Here is a 12,313-nt window from a genome sequence, read left to right as displayed (position 1 = left end):
GGAAACATTGTCATTTTTTGCACGTGTCTAAACAAAGCAATCAGCAACCCTAGTGGCCTTTTTTTTACCGTAATGCAAAAACACGGCAGATAAATAAGATGTTCGAACATATAAAACCAGTTATTTCAACAGTCTATTATTCAGTAAATATGTTTTCAAATCAAACGGCTGTTTTTAAACAAATATATTAATATCCTATATAATCTCCTGTTTTGAGCTAATGATTCAAAATACGTTTGAGTTTGATTGATTCCACTTTAATTTTGGATCACACTGATGACGCTGAGGTAATGTAATTAGTTGATGGGTATTTAATTGGCAGCATTCAGACCTTGATGTTGGGAAATGAAATGTTTTGGTCTGCAGTCTTCAGATGGATTGTTTTGTTGTGACCAGCAGCCCAAAACGAACTGCTATTTAGTTTTTAATGATATAAAGCAGAGAAAAGCAGCAAATCCTCACACTGGAGCTTAAACCAGAGAACGGATGAAGTATTTGATTGTAAAATGAAGCTATTAATCAATTACAAAAAAAAGTTACTCATGATTATTTTCTGTGGATTGACTAATTAATTAATTAGCAAAATATGAAAATACAAATTCTTTCCTTTTGGAGTGGGTGCGTTGGGGGTAAATGACCTCTGTAATTCAAAAATCTTGGCCTTAGCCTTCCATTTTAAATATGTTGTGTTTATTGTTTAATTAAAGTGTTCACATGTGTGTATATATACAGTAAATTGCAGTCATAAGTTGCCGGACTATGAATCAGTCATGAGGAGTGAGAGGTTGAAGGCTGGCTGTGTCAGATCCTGGTTAGGAAGCCCAGGTGAAGGCTGCTCGGGACCTGCAGCAGCTCCAGAGCCTGCGAGGACGGGCAGAAAGGGAACGTGACCTGGAAACGATAGCCTGAGTCCAGCATCAGCTGTGAGCTGGACCCGTCACGATCTTGTAGTAATGACTGCAACAAGGAGAAACTTGGCATATTTAGTCAAGTGCAAGTACATTTGGCAGGTGATTTCATGACTTTACAGTGTACTTTAAATTAGAAAAGTGTGTTGCATTCAAATTAGAAAAATAAACAATCAAGTTCACCTGAACTTTGCGAACAAATGACGACGTCACCCTTTTCTCAAAATCATCAATGGGAGTGTAGGAGTTCAAAATCTTGACAATCTGCAAGTTTTGTTTCAGTGTTAAGATGGATTGTTCCAATATTAAAAATACAGCATGTGTGGCATGCATCAAGTACCTGAACGGGGTTGAGCTCAGTGCATTTCTCCGTGATCTCCTTGGCGTCGTCGTCAGTGGACTTGTTGACTTGCAGTAGCCAGGCGGCCTGAGACAACGGCCTCAGAGTATTTATAGCATTAGAACTTTGCAGTTCCTTCTCCTTCAGCCATTCCTCCAGGTAACTGATGTTACACCTAAACAAACAAAAGCTATGAACTCATTTTTGTCTGCGTAAAGAAATCGTCTTTATTCTCATTAAACCAACCACAGACCTGATCTGCATTCCCTTTCTGCAGGAACACATATCTTTGCGGAGCATGATGTTGTTGAGGGTGGTTGCGCCAACTAGGAAGAACATTTGCTTGACTGCCTGGTTGATGAGTCCGTGCTCCATGCCATGCTGGCTCATGGTGGAGTGGAAGACACTGAGCTGCTGAACGATGGTGGAGATGGTGTGTGTCTCTGAGTCCTCGTAGATGCTGTTGGAGCGCTTCCTGAAGCCCGTCGGCTTCATGCTAGAAATGCCCTGTAAGCTCTCGTGCTCCAACAAACCTGGCACTGTCGGGCGAGAAAGCCAAGCAGCAGATTTAAGGTTGCTTATAAAGGATGAGCACTATCAAAATCTGCATGTGATAATGATGATGATAAAATACCAATTGCAGGAGACAGGGTCTTTTCCATGACGGAGACAAACTGATGGTAGATTTGAATGGCCAGGTCGCTGAGAATCTGTCTGTGTTCAGACAAATCAAAATTCTGCAGGCAGTTCTTTTTCTGTCGAGGAGTATTTTGTTTCAGGAACTCCTTTTGTAACAGAACGCAACAAAGAGACAAGAGAATGTCAAAATATGCCTGTTATGTATATGATATTTTCAACAAAAACAATAATAGTGCCACCAGGGTAAATGCAGTAAATACAGACCTCCTCCCCGCTGTACTGTTTCAGACAGTTGAGCAGCTGATACGTGTTGGAGAGCCAGAATGACAGCAACTCAAAGTCTTTGTGGTGACTCTGAAAAAAGAAAGTCATCTTGCTTTCATTTCTTTTCAGCAACCAAATGTTTGTAATTCTAATTCTTCATTGATGTGACATTTCATTTCTTTCATGCAACTTGTACATTTCCTTTCCCAGCTGTTTATCCTTTTAAAACCATCAATATCAAAAAGTAAGATAATGAAAGTAAACTACACTGCTGCCAACATTCAGGCTACCTAATCTGAAATATGGACATGAGTAATAGCTTTTGGAATTTTACTATTACTTATATCATGATACTATTATTTATTTAGCAAATCAGTTGAGATAAAGGCTACTAGAATGAGAATCAACCTCACCATGGTGACCTTTTTGACAGCACCGATGATCGCAGTCATAAGAGACTTGAGTTTGACTTCATCGTTCAAGTAGTCAGCATGGCGGATGCACATGAACAGGATGTAAGATGGCAGACCGGGGATCACATTGACCACCACACCTTTGGGCTTTAGGTCTGTGAGTACAATATAGCAAGTTTAATTACAATTTATTCCTGCTCAAAATCCAGAGGACCGCAGATGCTTCCTCTAGCATACACACAAAGTCACAAAATGAATGAAGAAGAATACCCAGAATGATGTTTTGAACGAGCCTGGATTCATCTTCTCTCGTGTACTCCAACATGCCAAGGTAATCTTTGGGAATGGCAGGTGCAGGCGTTTGCTTGGCTGTGTGAGAGAGACGTTAAAGTGATGAACACAGAGCAGGTGGATTCATCTTATATTGTGTGTGTACAAACCACAGCACTATACCTTTCTGGGATGTTTCGATGCTCTTTATGTGATTCTGGAGTTTCTTTATTATTCTGTCTTTCTGGTCGAGCTGCTCTTCAAAGTCCTGAAAGAAAAGCACAATTTGTTTCTGTCTTTCACAGACAAGACGTATATGCACACAATCGTACTGTAACCCTCTATATCCACACACACACACACACACACACACACCATATTCTCAGCGGTTAACCGTGAAGTCTCCTGTCTCAGTTTGTTCTTAGCTTCGCTCTCCATCAGCATCTGTCTCTTCAAATGATCATTCTCGTCTTCCAGCTCCTCAACTCTGCCCTGAAGCTCCCCCTTCAACTCGTCCAGCTCTTCAGCTTTTTCCTCAAAGTGCCTTAAAAGCAACAAAAATCAGGCCGACTCAGAAATGACCATCACTTCATTAATCAAGAAACAGACTCCAGTCCGGGTGTTTTACCTGCGTTGGGAGCTCTCTTCTTTAATCTTCTTTTGAAGAATGTTTGTGACCTCCTCAGTTTTTTCTTTTGGATGACACGAACAAACAAAAAACAACAACAAAGTAACAGGTCAGATTCTAATCTGCAAAAGAGCTTCATGGTGAAATAGATGAGGAAAAACAGACTAACCTGCTAGTTCTCTGCCCTGCACCTCGATGTGGGCCTCCAATTCTTGTTTTTGTCTCTGCAGCTCTGAAGCCTGCAGCTTGAGCTCCGGTATAACCTGTGGATCACATGAAATAAGAGAAATGACAGAAGGTTCTGCACCTCATCGATCCAAAGGAATGAAATATGGGACCAAGAATGCAATAACGTACAGAGTTCTCGCTGCTGAGCCTGGACACTTCTTGGCGAATATTCTCGTTGAGATTACTTTTCTCGTGGAACAGGTTTTGCAACTTGCTGTTCTCATTTTGAAGGTGGTCCGCCTTCAAGTTCAAGCCCTCCACTTGTGTCTCGTAGCTTTCCCTCTGTTCCTTCTGGCAGTTTTTTACTATTCTGCCGTCAAAGGTGGAACCGTGTTAAACAGGATCAAGAGTAAACAAGTTTGTCACGCGGGTAAACGACTTAACAATGGCATTAAGTGAAGGGAGTGTTATGGTTGTCAGTAGAAATAGACACCTGGTCGCTTTCTGTAGGCCATCAAAGGCTGCCAGCAAATCTTCAACTTCATAAATCTTCTCCGAGTCGTCTGGAGTTAGCCTTCAGAGAAACAATGTGTGAGATTAAATGACTAAATGAGATATGGAACAACAATGTGAGAGAAACGCCTAACATATTTGAGTTACCCCAAAAGAACCTCCTCCTCAACAACACCACCAAGAAGTTGTCTCGTAATATCTTTCATTTTAGCTGCAGAAAGATATTCAGGTATCGTCAGCACAATATTGTCTTTATTTATCTATAACGTATCATTTTCATAACTGAAGGTATAAGTAAAAGCGTGCACCTCTCGCTTGTTCTGACTGTTGCTTCATCTTTCGGTCCATGTTATTCCTCTGGTTTTGCATGTTGTTGAGATCTCTGCGGAGCTCGGGAATAACCTTGACGTGTTTGGTGAGCTGGATGACCTGTTCCTGGAGGTCAGAGTTCACCTGGCCCTCCTCCTCGATCTTCCTCTGCAGACTGGCTCTCTCTTCTTTCAATCTCTTAATCTCCTCTTTCAGAGTTTCCACCTCCTTCTCATGGTCCTGTCTCTGGATCGCAGTGTTGTTCTCTGCAATTCTGCCAAAAAATCATCTCATCAACCGACTGAATAAACGAGTCAAAATTTGCTTTTGCTAAACAAATATTTGCTCCATGCTCTAAAGGAAGTAGACTGTATATTTCCATTACTTACTTTCTAAACCTTGTTTCATACTCTTTGTCTTCCAGGAGGTTCCTCTTTATTTGATCAAAGCTCTCTGTAAGAGTGAAAAAAACGGTCACAAATTTGGTGCAAATTCCAATAAAAGTAGCATACACAGAAATCTTGCCTCCTATTACCTTTGGCCTCTTTGGTGGAAGCTTCAAACCTGTTCCCCAAGTTCTGCTTTTCAAGGTTTAGTGCATCTATTTCCTTCCGAAGCTGTGCAGTTGTCTGGAGCAAGAATAAAATTGTGTTTTTTAAAGGGCTCATACAGTCTGCTTCATAAGCAAACAGAAGACACAAACAATCTGTAACAACTGATTTTTAGCATTAACTTCAAGACTGACCAGACTTGCATCTTCTTTTGCTTTCTTCTCTCTGGCCTCCACAGACGCCTTCTGGCTGGTGGATTTTTCCAGCTGTGCCTCCAGACCCTGAAGCCTGCCCACGGTGTGAGAGTGGGAGTTGGCCAAGCCTGACAGTCTTTCCATCAATCCACGGTTCTCTTTGTTCTGTGGGGATACAGGGATTTAGTGACGTCCTCTACATAAAAGCCACAGCTGAAGTAACCTTCAATGCATATTTACCTGCTCTTCAACCTTCTTTCTGAGCTTCTGAACCCGGAAGGAGAGCTGAACATTGAGCACCAGCCGACGCACGGTTTGAAAACGCCGCCGTGCCAGCCATGCTCTGGCATACTTCTGTAGAATGACGGCTTTCTGCTCCTCCACCATCTGAGAATGAATTAATAAAGAAACAGCAGAGCATGAATAACATGTGGTTACAACTTGTAATTTCATCATACTAAATGATACAAATGACTAATTAATCAACTTCACAGACCTTCTTGTACCGTTTACGGGCAATCCAACCTCGCGTGAAGGCCTGGATGGTGATGGAAGCCAGGCGGACTACCTGGAAGATCTGTGTCATGCGGTAACCTCTCCAGTATCTCTGGATCACCAGTGCTGCCCAGCCCTGCTTCAGTGCTGCAGCAGTCACTGTTTTACTGCAGAACAAGAGGGAGCGCACATGTCAGAACCCTGGCAGATACAACAGAGAACAACAAAACTGCAAGTGAATGCCTCTAACCGGATTGTCCTCTTTCCACGGATGTACTGTTGGAGGATGATGGCTGCCTCTCTCATGCGCAGGTACTTCCTCCTCTGGCTCCACCCGCGGACGTGCTTCTGGATGGTCACGCAGGCTCCTCTCAGGCGGTCCAGACGCAGCTTCTCGAGATAAGCTACCTGACCAGCTCGGAAGAAGATCTTTGTCCGACCAAACTTGTACTGATTGGGGTCCTGGAGATCAAGCCATGAGGCAGAAGTTGTGCACAAATAATGCATGACAATGATGTATCAAAAGGCAATTAAAGAGGCGGCTAACCTGAATCAACCTCTGCAACACGTTCTTGCAGGTCTGTTTCTTGTCATTGAGGTCCGCCTCCTGATGTGACATCAGGATACTGTATCGGCCATAAAACTCATTGTATGTCCACCTGTTAACAAAAAACATGTGAACCAGTACAACATGAGCATATGGAGATTTTTTTTGGGGGCTTATATAGACAGTGTAATAGAGAATCACCTGGACGGATAGCTCTGTGCACTGATACGAATAGTTTCAAGGACTCCACACGCTCGCAACTGCTGCACCACCCTCCTGGAGTCATACCTAAAAACAAACAAGGAAACATTCGCTTAAACCACAGACACAAACATGCACAAATAATGGAGGCCAATACAGATTGATTCCCGTCACAGTTTCACCAGCACTCACTCAAACGGGAGCTTTTCATCATTGGGCTTGATGCAGCGCACATAGTGAGGGGTGGTAGCATTCAGTGTTTCCATCAGTAAAGAGAGGGAGCTGCAGAACTACAGTCAACCACAAAGTTAATGAGAAAGGATAAAAATACAACTCTGTTGTATTCTATATTCATTGGTAAATACAACATATTGTGGAAACTGGGAGTTTAATCTCCAGTGAGCAGCGACAGCAAGCAAACATGTTCACCTTATCTCCCACTGAGGTTCTCAACTGTTTATTGGTTGGTTTCAGTACAGGTCTGGCAGGTCTCACTTTGACACCTTTACTGGTCACAGAGCTTTGCTTCTCCTCTCGGAAAAAGTTGGCCAGAAAAGGAAACTGACAACAATTGCAAGCAGGAGAAATGTGTTAAATTAGAAAAAAACAAAGCTGCATGTATTGGCTTTAATGATGCAGACACTTTGATTTGTTAACATTAACTTTGTTATTTTTAAACAATATGATTTATTGAAAAAAACAAAAGTCAAAATAAAATAGGGCCTTTGATTACCTTACTGACTCTGATAATGTCAACCAATTCTTCATATAGAGCGTCTCTGTTCTTTTCAAGAAAACCTGTACATTGGTATTCCACCTGTTAATGGAAAAAGACTCATAGTTTAAAACAGGTATCTGTCAGGAATCCAAAAGCATTAATCGTGAATAATGGTATGAGTAACATTTGTGTGACATTATGCAGGAAATGGGTTTCTAAAGGTCACCAGACTGCACCTTGTCTGCAAAGTGTTGAATAACAAATGCCTCATTTGATAACCTCGGCTTCTCAAACAGAGGATTGGCATCAAGGTAGTTGAACAGCTTTTGCAGCCAGCTTTGATCAGTTCCCTGAGGAAACTGTAAAGTAAAAAGACATATATGTATCGGAGGCACAGCAAAAGTGGACATTTCTCACTGTAAAAATCCACAACGCATCCATTCAATTACCAAACATTCTTCATCAAGCAAGTCCAGGATCCCCATCTTTGCTTCAATCAGGTCAATGACCGGCTGGTTGTCATAGAAATCTATCAACGTCCATGGTATGTCCTCTCTCATGTACTCCTCTTGCTCCAGCTTGAACACATGCTGATTGAAAATAAGACAACAGAATAACCCCCTGGGCTGACAAAGGTTTGTATGCAGTGTTTTACAATGATTTAGGAATATGGTGAAGCATACCAAGTTAAACTGCTGTTGAAGCTTCTCATTTGCATAGTTGATACAAAACTGTTCAAAGCTGTTGATGTCAAACGTTTCAAAGCTGAGGACAAAGGAAACAAGGATCACATCACAGATGGCCTCATTAGAGACCAGAAACATCAAGCAGCTGAAACAAATCATTGCTGTATCTGCAATACCCATAGATGTCCAGCACACCAATGAAAGCGTGTTGCTGTCCTGGAACCTGCAGTGCAGTATTTATCCTCTTAATAATGCAGTCAAACAGATGGGCATAGATCTGCTTGGCTAGGGCATCTCTGGCATTTACAGCCCGCTCCTCGGTCACCGGCTTCACAACCGTCTCAGCCACCAGAACGATCCTCCGGTGGCACAGCCAACGCGCCAACTCTTCTGCACTCACACTCAGCAACTCACAGAGGACCGCCAGGTGTGGGTCACCGGGCTGGAAGATATGCAAATCAAGTTGTGTGTTGAACCAGGTTAATGTTTCAAGATCTAACCGAGCGGACAAAAAGCCATTTAGGCTGGGAGAGGTGAGACTCACAGGAACTGATGATTTCCCATCTCCAGAGTTTCTGATTTTGACATTTCCCAAATGCAAAATGGCAGCCAAAACTTTGAACACATCTGACTGAAAGTCCTCCTTCAACCCTGGAGAGGAAGAGAGAGGACGGTAACGTAAACGTCACACTAAAAGCAAGTTACAGCCTGACAGATGAGGTGGTTTTCCTTTTTTTACCCAATAGCGAGAAGGTCTTTCGAGTCTCCTCCATGTCTTTCTTGTCATCTACACCTTCAATGCTGATATCACCGCCCATGCAGGTGTACTGGAACTTATCTGCACTCACTACAGATGACAGGAATATAGAACCAGGCAGTATTACAATACAATAACAAACATATGAATGATTGCAAGACTTAGATGTGCGTTCTAAGTGAATCAGATGAAGAACAGGCGCTGCTCCGTCTCAAACCTGCTCAATAAACCCTCAGTAGAAACACTCACACAGTCTTAGATTCTTGAACTCTGGCAGGTGAGCGCAGGAACACATCTGGTAGAATATGTGATAGTTTCGCTCATTGTCTGCCTGAATAAAACAAGGGTATCATTGTTATGTATCAGATATTAAAAGAAAGAAAGAACACAACACCTTCATCTCATACACTACCTGAAAGACGACTCTAGATTTCTCTAAGAGATAGGTCCTCATGTTCGCTCCGATGATCCGGTACCTCCTGTCAAAGCTGATCTCTGTGTATTTCCCGAAACGGCTGCTGTTGTCGTTCCTGGTGGTCTTTGCGTTTCCTATTGCCTGAGAGAAAATCCCCTCAGTTCATCAGATCTCGTTTTAAGTTATCACACAGATATAAGTTGTCTTAATTAATGCACTGCATGCTTTATTGGTTTAATATTGTCACAGTACTGAAACATTGACCATTTTGCCAGTTTAGTGGAGAGAGCGGCGATGTGTTGCCTTGTGAGTACAGAGCTCCTGGTCCAGTCAAATAATACCTCTGTTATCGGGTTGGATGCCAGGACTTTGTCTTCAACGTGAGTCTTACTTCCAGATTTGCTCACAACAGCAAAGTACCTCATGGCGTATCGAGCGGACACTGTTTTCCCAGCTCCAGATTCACCACTGACGATGATAGACTGGTTCTTGTGGTTTCTGAAAGAAAGTGTACAGTTATAAGTTGACTGTATATTGTACTTTCTGTGATCATTTTGTCTTTTACTTACCTGGCCATCTGTTTGTAAGCCTCCTCTGCTACTGCAAATATATGAGGGTCCATGTCTCCCATGTTCTGGCCTGAGTAGGCATGAATGATTGCATCTCCATAGATGTGAACCTGTTTGTATGGATTTACAGCCACCAGTATAATACCTGCAAATTGAGGAAACAGCACATGCTGAGACAAGAGCACCAACAAACTACAATTTAGAGGTAAGATAGGCTACAGTTTGACAGTCAAAGGTTTTGTTTCAACAGTACCACAGTAGGTGTAGATGATTCTGGACTCCACAAATCGCACTTTAAGATTATGCAGGACTGCAGGTTCGTGCAGGTAGCTGAGAGCGGTGAGGTCGTTCTCCCCCACCAAGATGTCCGGGTTGCGAAGTGGAGGGAGTTGTGGTTTTGACGGGTCAACAGGGAGGTGGTGCTCCTGTACAGTGACAGGTTGTGTAAAAGAGACAGGTCAGCTGTTACTTCTCACCATCATAAATCCATTGCAGCTGCATGTGAAGGTTTTATTATTTCACGTTTTACTCACAGTGCCATCTTCAAGAAGCAATTCAAGAACATTCTCCCCCAAATTAAAGTCTCTCATAATCTCGGCTGATTTCCACACATGTTCTGCATCTGGTATCCACACTCTGTTGTACTAAAGGGAGAAGATTTCAGTGGTGTCAACATAACCATTTAACAATTTATCTATAGCCTAGTTCAAACATACAACACTGTAAATGTAACACAATTCCCTGTGTGAACATCTACTTAATAAACCATGATTTAATTATAGTTTATTAATTAAACTATAATTAATATCCTATTCAACAGCAAGTCGTTACAGTTCATATTTATATTAACAAGTCATAAAGATTTACATTTAAAAAGTTGAGTAAGAGTAAACAGTTGAGCGTTTAGACTTTAAGTCCAGCCTCCTCCACATCTCTGCAAATTGACTGAGCCTTGAGAAAGTTGCCATATGTTTCAGTAAAACAACATAAAGGTTTATCTCTATTGAAATAAAAAAAAACATGTCGCTTTTCTCTTACCTCGGTGTACAGTTCCAATAACGCCATGCTTATGCATTATTGTTTTCTCTTGTCAGTATTTTCAGCTTTTGTATCACTGTACTTTTCAGGTTACCAACGAGTTTCTTCCTTCCCCTCAACTATGCCAGTATCACCAGCATCAAGACAGACACAATCACATCGCTTTACCGGTTGTAGTTTTCAAAATAATACTCACTGAATTAATTAAAAATCTCTGAAGTTGAAAAAAACGAACCATTGTATGAATTAGTTGTTGAAATGTTCACTCAAGGGTCAGTATTACAGGTTATTGTGTGCTTCAATTTCATGTGCATGTACTTCAAATGGAATACTGTATATTCATTACTTTTGACAAGATTTGAGGAAATAAAAGAGGAGAAAGATTAAAACTCTTTAATTTAAACATTCTGAGAAAGACATTCTCACTCCAAACCATGATGTGAAGTCACACATAGACATTGCTGAATTTTGAGGGGTCACCACCCAAAATATTCGAAACTAGTGCTGTAAAAAAAATCATCCCATCTAGTGACAAGCCTGCCGCTTTTATTCTTAAAGCCTCGTCACTCATGTCACAGGTGTGTCTCGCGTCTTCCTGGTAGTCTTGACGCTCACCTGCTGCGGACTTTGCCCGGTTGACTCCGCCCTCCCGTCTCGTGACAGCGGCTTGACAGAGTGGGTGTGCTCGTTTGATCAAGGATTCTGACAACAAATAAACCGGATACAGACCTCAGCCAGCTCAACATGTGTGAAGGCATTTCAGCCAGTGCTTCACCACAGCTCGTTAAAACGAAATATGCTAAAGTAAACATTTCACAATATCACTGCACTTGGAAAAGTGAGGAAAAAAGTGTGAATGCCCGAGACTTTTAGAAGGAAACACACCATCACCTTCCTGGTGAGCACAGGAGATTAATCAGTTATTAACTTTTTAGGTATTTTCATATGTTAAGCATTTGGAAACACAGAGCAATACTGAACATGGAAGGAAAAGAGCTAACATGGTGAGCATGTACGGCCCAGATGTTATTATAGACTGAAGGCAGATGTTAGATACATCAGTTACATGCATATTTCTACATCCTAGATCCCCAACCTCTTCCATGGCGAGGACTCTACAGCCCTTCTCCCAATTAGATGAGGCTCAGAGTGCACTTCCGTGTTTAAATATATTTCCTCCATGAAGGATATCTCCTGCTAAATACCAATTCTTAGGGACTCTGGTGGTTCCACTTTGAAAACACTGCGCTTGAGATAACAGATGTGCCACACCTCGTGAGGATGTGAAACTCTGTGTAGCACTTCAACCCATCTTACAGAAAAGCCACCCTTTAATATGACCGACAACATTAAGACCGGTTAAAAACATACTTGAATTATTTTCTGTTCCTTCTAATGTACGGACATAAATACCATCACCTGGTATTAGTAGTTAGAGAAATAAAACAGGATTTCACAATGAGACAATTTAAACATTTAAATCAGATGCACATAATAGCTCATTTTGTCGAAACTAACAAATTCATAGTTACCAGGATTCATATATCCCAATAATCACAAACTTGTCACTTTCAGTTCTGTCAGCTTTCCTTATTGGAATTCAGGTATTATATTAGGAAAAAATATACACATGAATTCACTAAATACTATCAAAACCTGTATTAGCAATACATTAGAAGGGGGGGGGGGG

At 41.7% G+C, this 12,313-nt stretch overlaps 1 protein-coding gene across 1 annotated transcript; it reads right to left on the bottom strand.

The window, feature by feature from the left end:
* Positions 1 to 689: 689 nt before the first annotated feature.
* myo5c (myosin VC) lies at positions 690 to 10,737 on the bottom strand. Its single transcript, XM_031859590.1, has 40 exons — positions 10,624 to 10,737; positions 10,119 to 10,229; positions 9,839 to 10,010; positions 9,586 to 9,730; positions 9,358 to 9,514; positions 9,014 to 9,157; positions 8,851 to 8,932; positions 8,584 to 8,691; positions 8,389 to 8,495; positions 8,021 to 8,286; positions 7,842 to 7,923; positions 7,608 to 7,748; positions 7,395 to 7,517; positions 7,174 to 7,257; positions 6,870 to 7,001; positions 6,633 to 6,730; positions 6,441 to 6,527; positions 6,240 to 6,351; positions 5,943 to 6,154; positions 5,694 to 5,859; positions 5,438 to 5,584; positions 5,198 to 5,362; positions 4,988 to 5,081; positions 4,842 to 4,905; positions 4,452 to 4,726; positions 4,291 to 4,354; positions 4,124 to 4,204; positions 3,820 to 4,000; positions 3,632 to 3,725; positions 3,463 to 3,526; positions 3,210 to 3,378; positions 3,018 to 3,102; positions 2,835 to 2,933; positions 2,565 to 2,719; positions 2,152 to 2,241; positions 1,883 to 2,033; positions 1,502 to 1,787; positions 1,249 to 1,423; positions 1,092 to 1,172; positions 690 to 957 (listed from the first exon to the last, which is right to left on the bottom strand). The coding sequence occupies exons 1-40, from the start codon at positions 10,648 to 10,650 to the stop codon at positions 802 to 804; spliced, it is 5,232 nt and encodes a 1,743-aa protein (XP_031715450.1). The 5' UTR covers positions 10,651 to 10,737; the 3' UTR covers positions 690 to 801.
* Positions 10,738 to 12,313: the final 1,576 nt, after the last annotated feature.

Source organism: Anarrhichthys ocellatus, unplaced genomic scaffold (assembly GCF_004355925.1).
Source record: "Anarrhichthys ocellatus isolate YVR2014 unplaced genomic scaffold, GSC_Weel_1.0 scaffold2, whole genome shotgun sequence".
Taxonomy (NCBI): domain Eukaryota; kingdom Metazoa; phylum Chordata; class Actinopteri; order Perciformes; family Anarhichadidae; genus Anarrhichthys; species Anarrhichthys ocellatus.
Note: the sequence above shows the minus strand (reverse complement) of the source record. Positions and strands in the feature narration are given on the sequence as shown.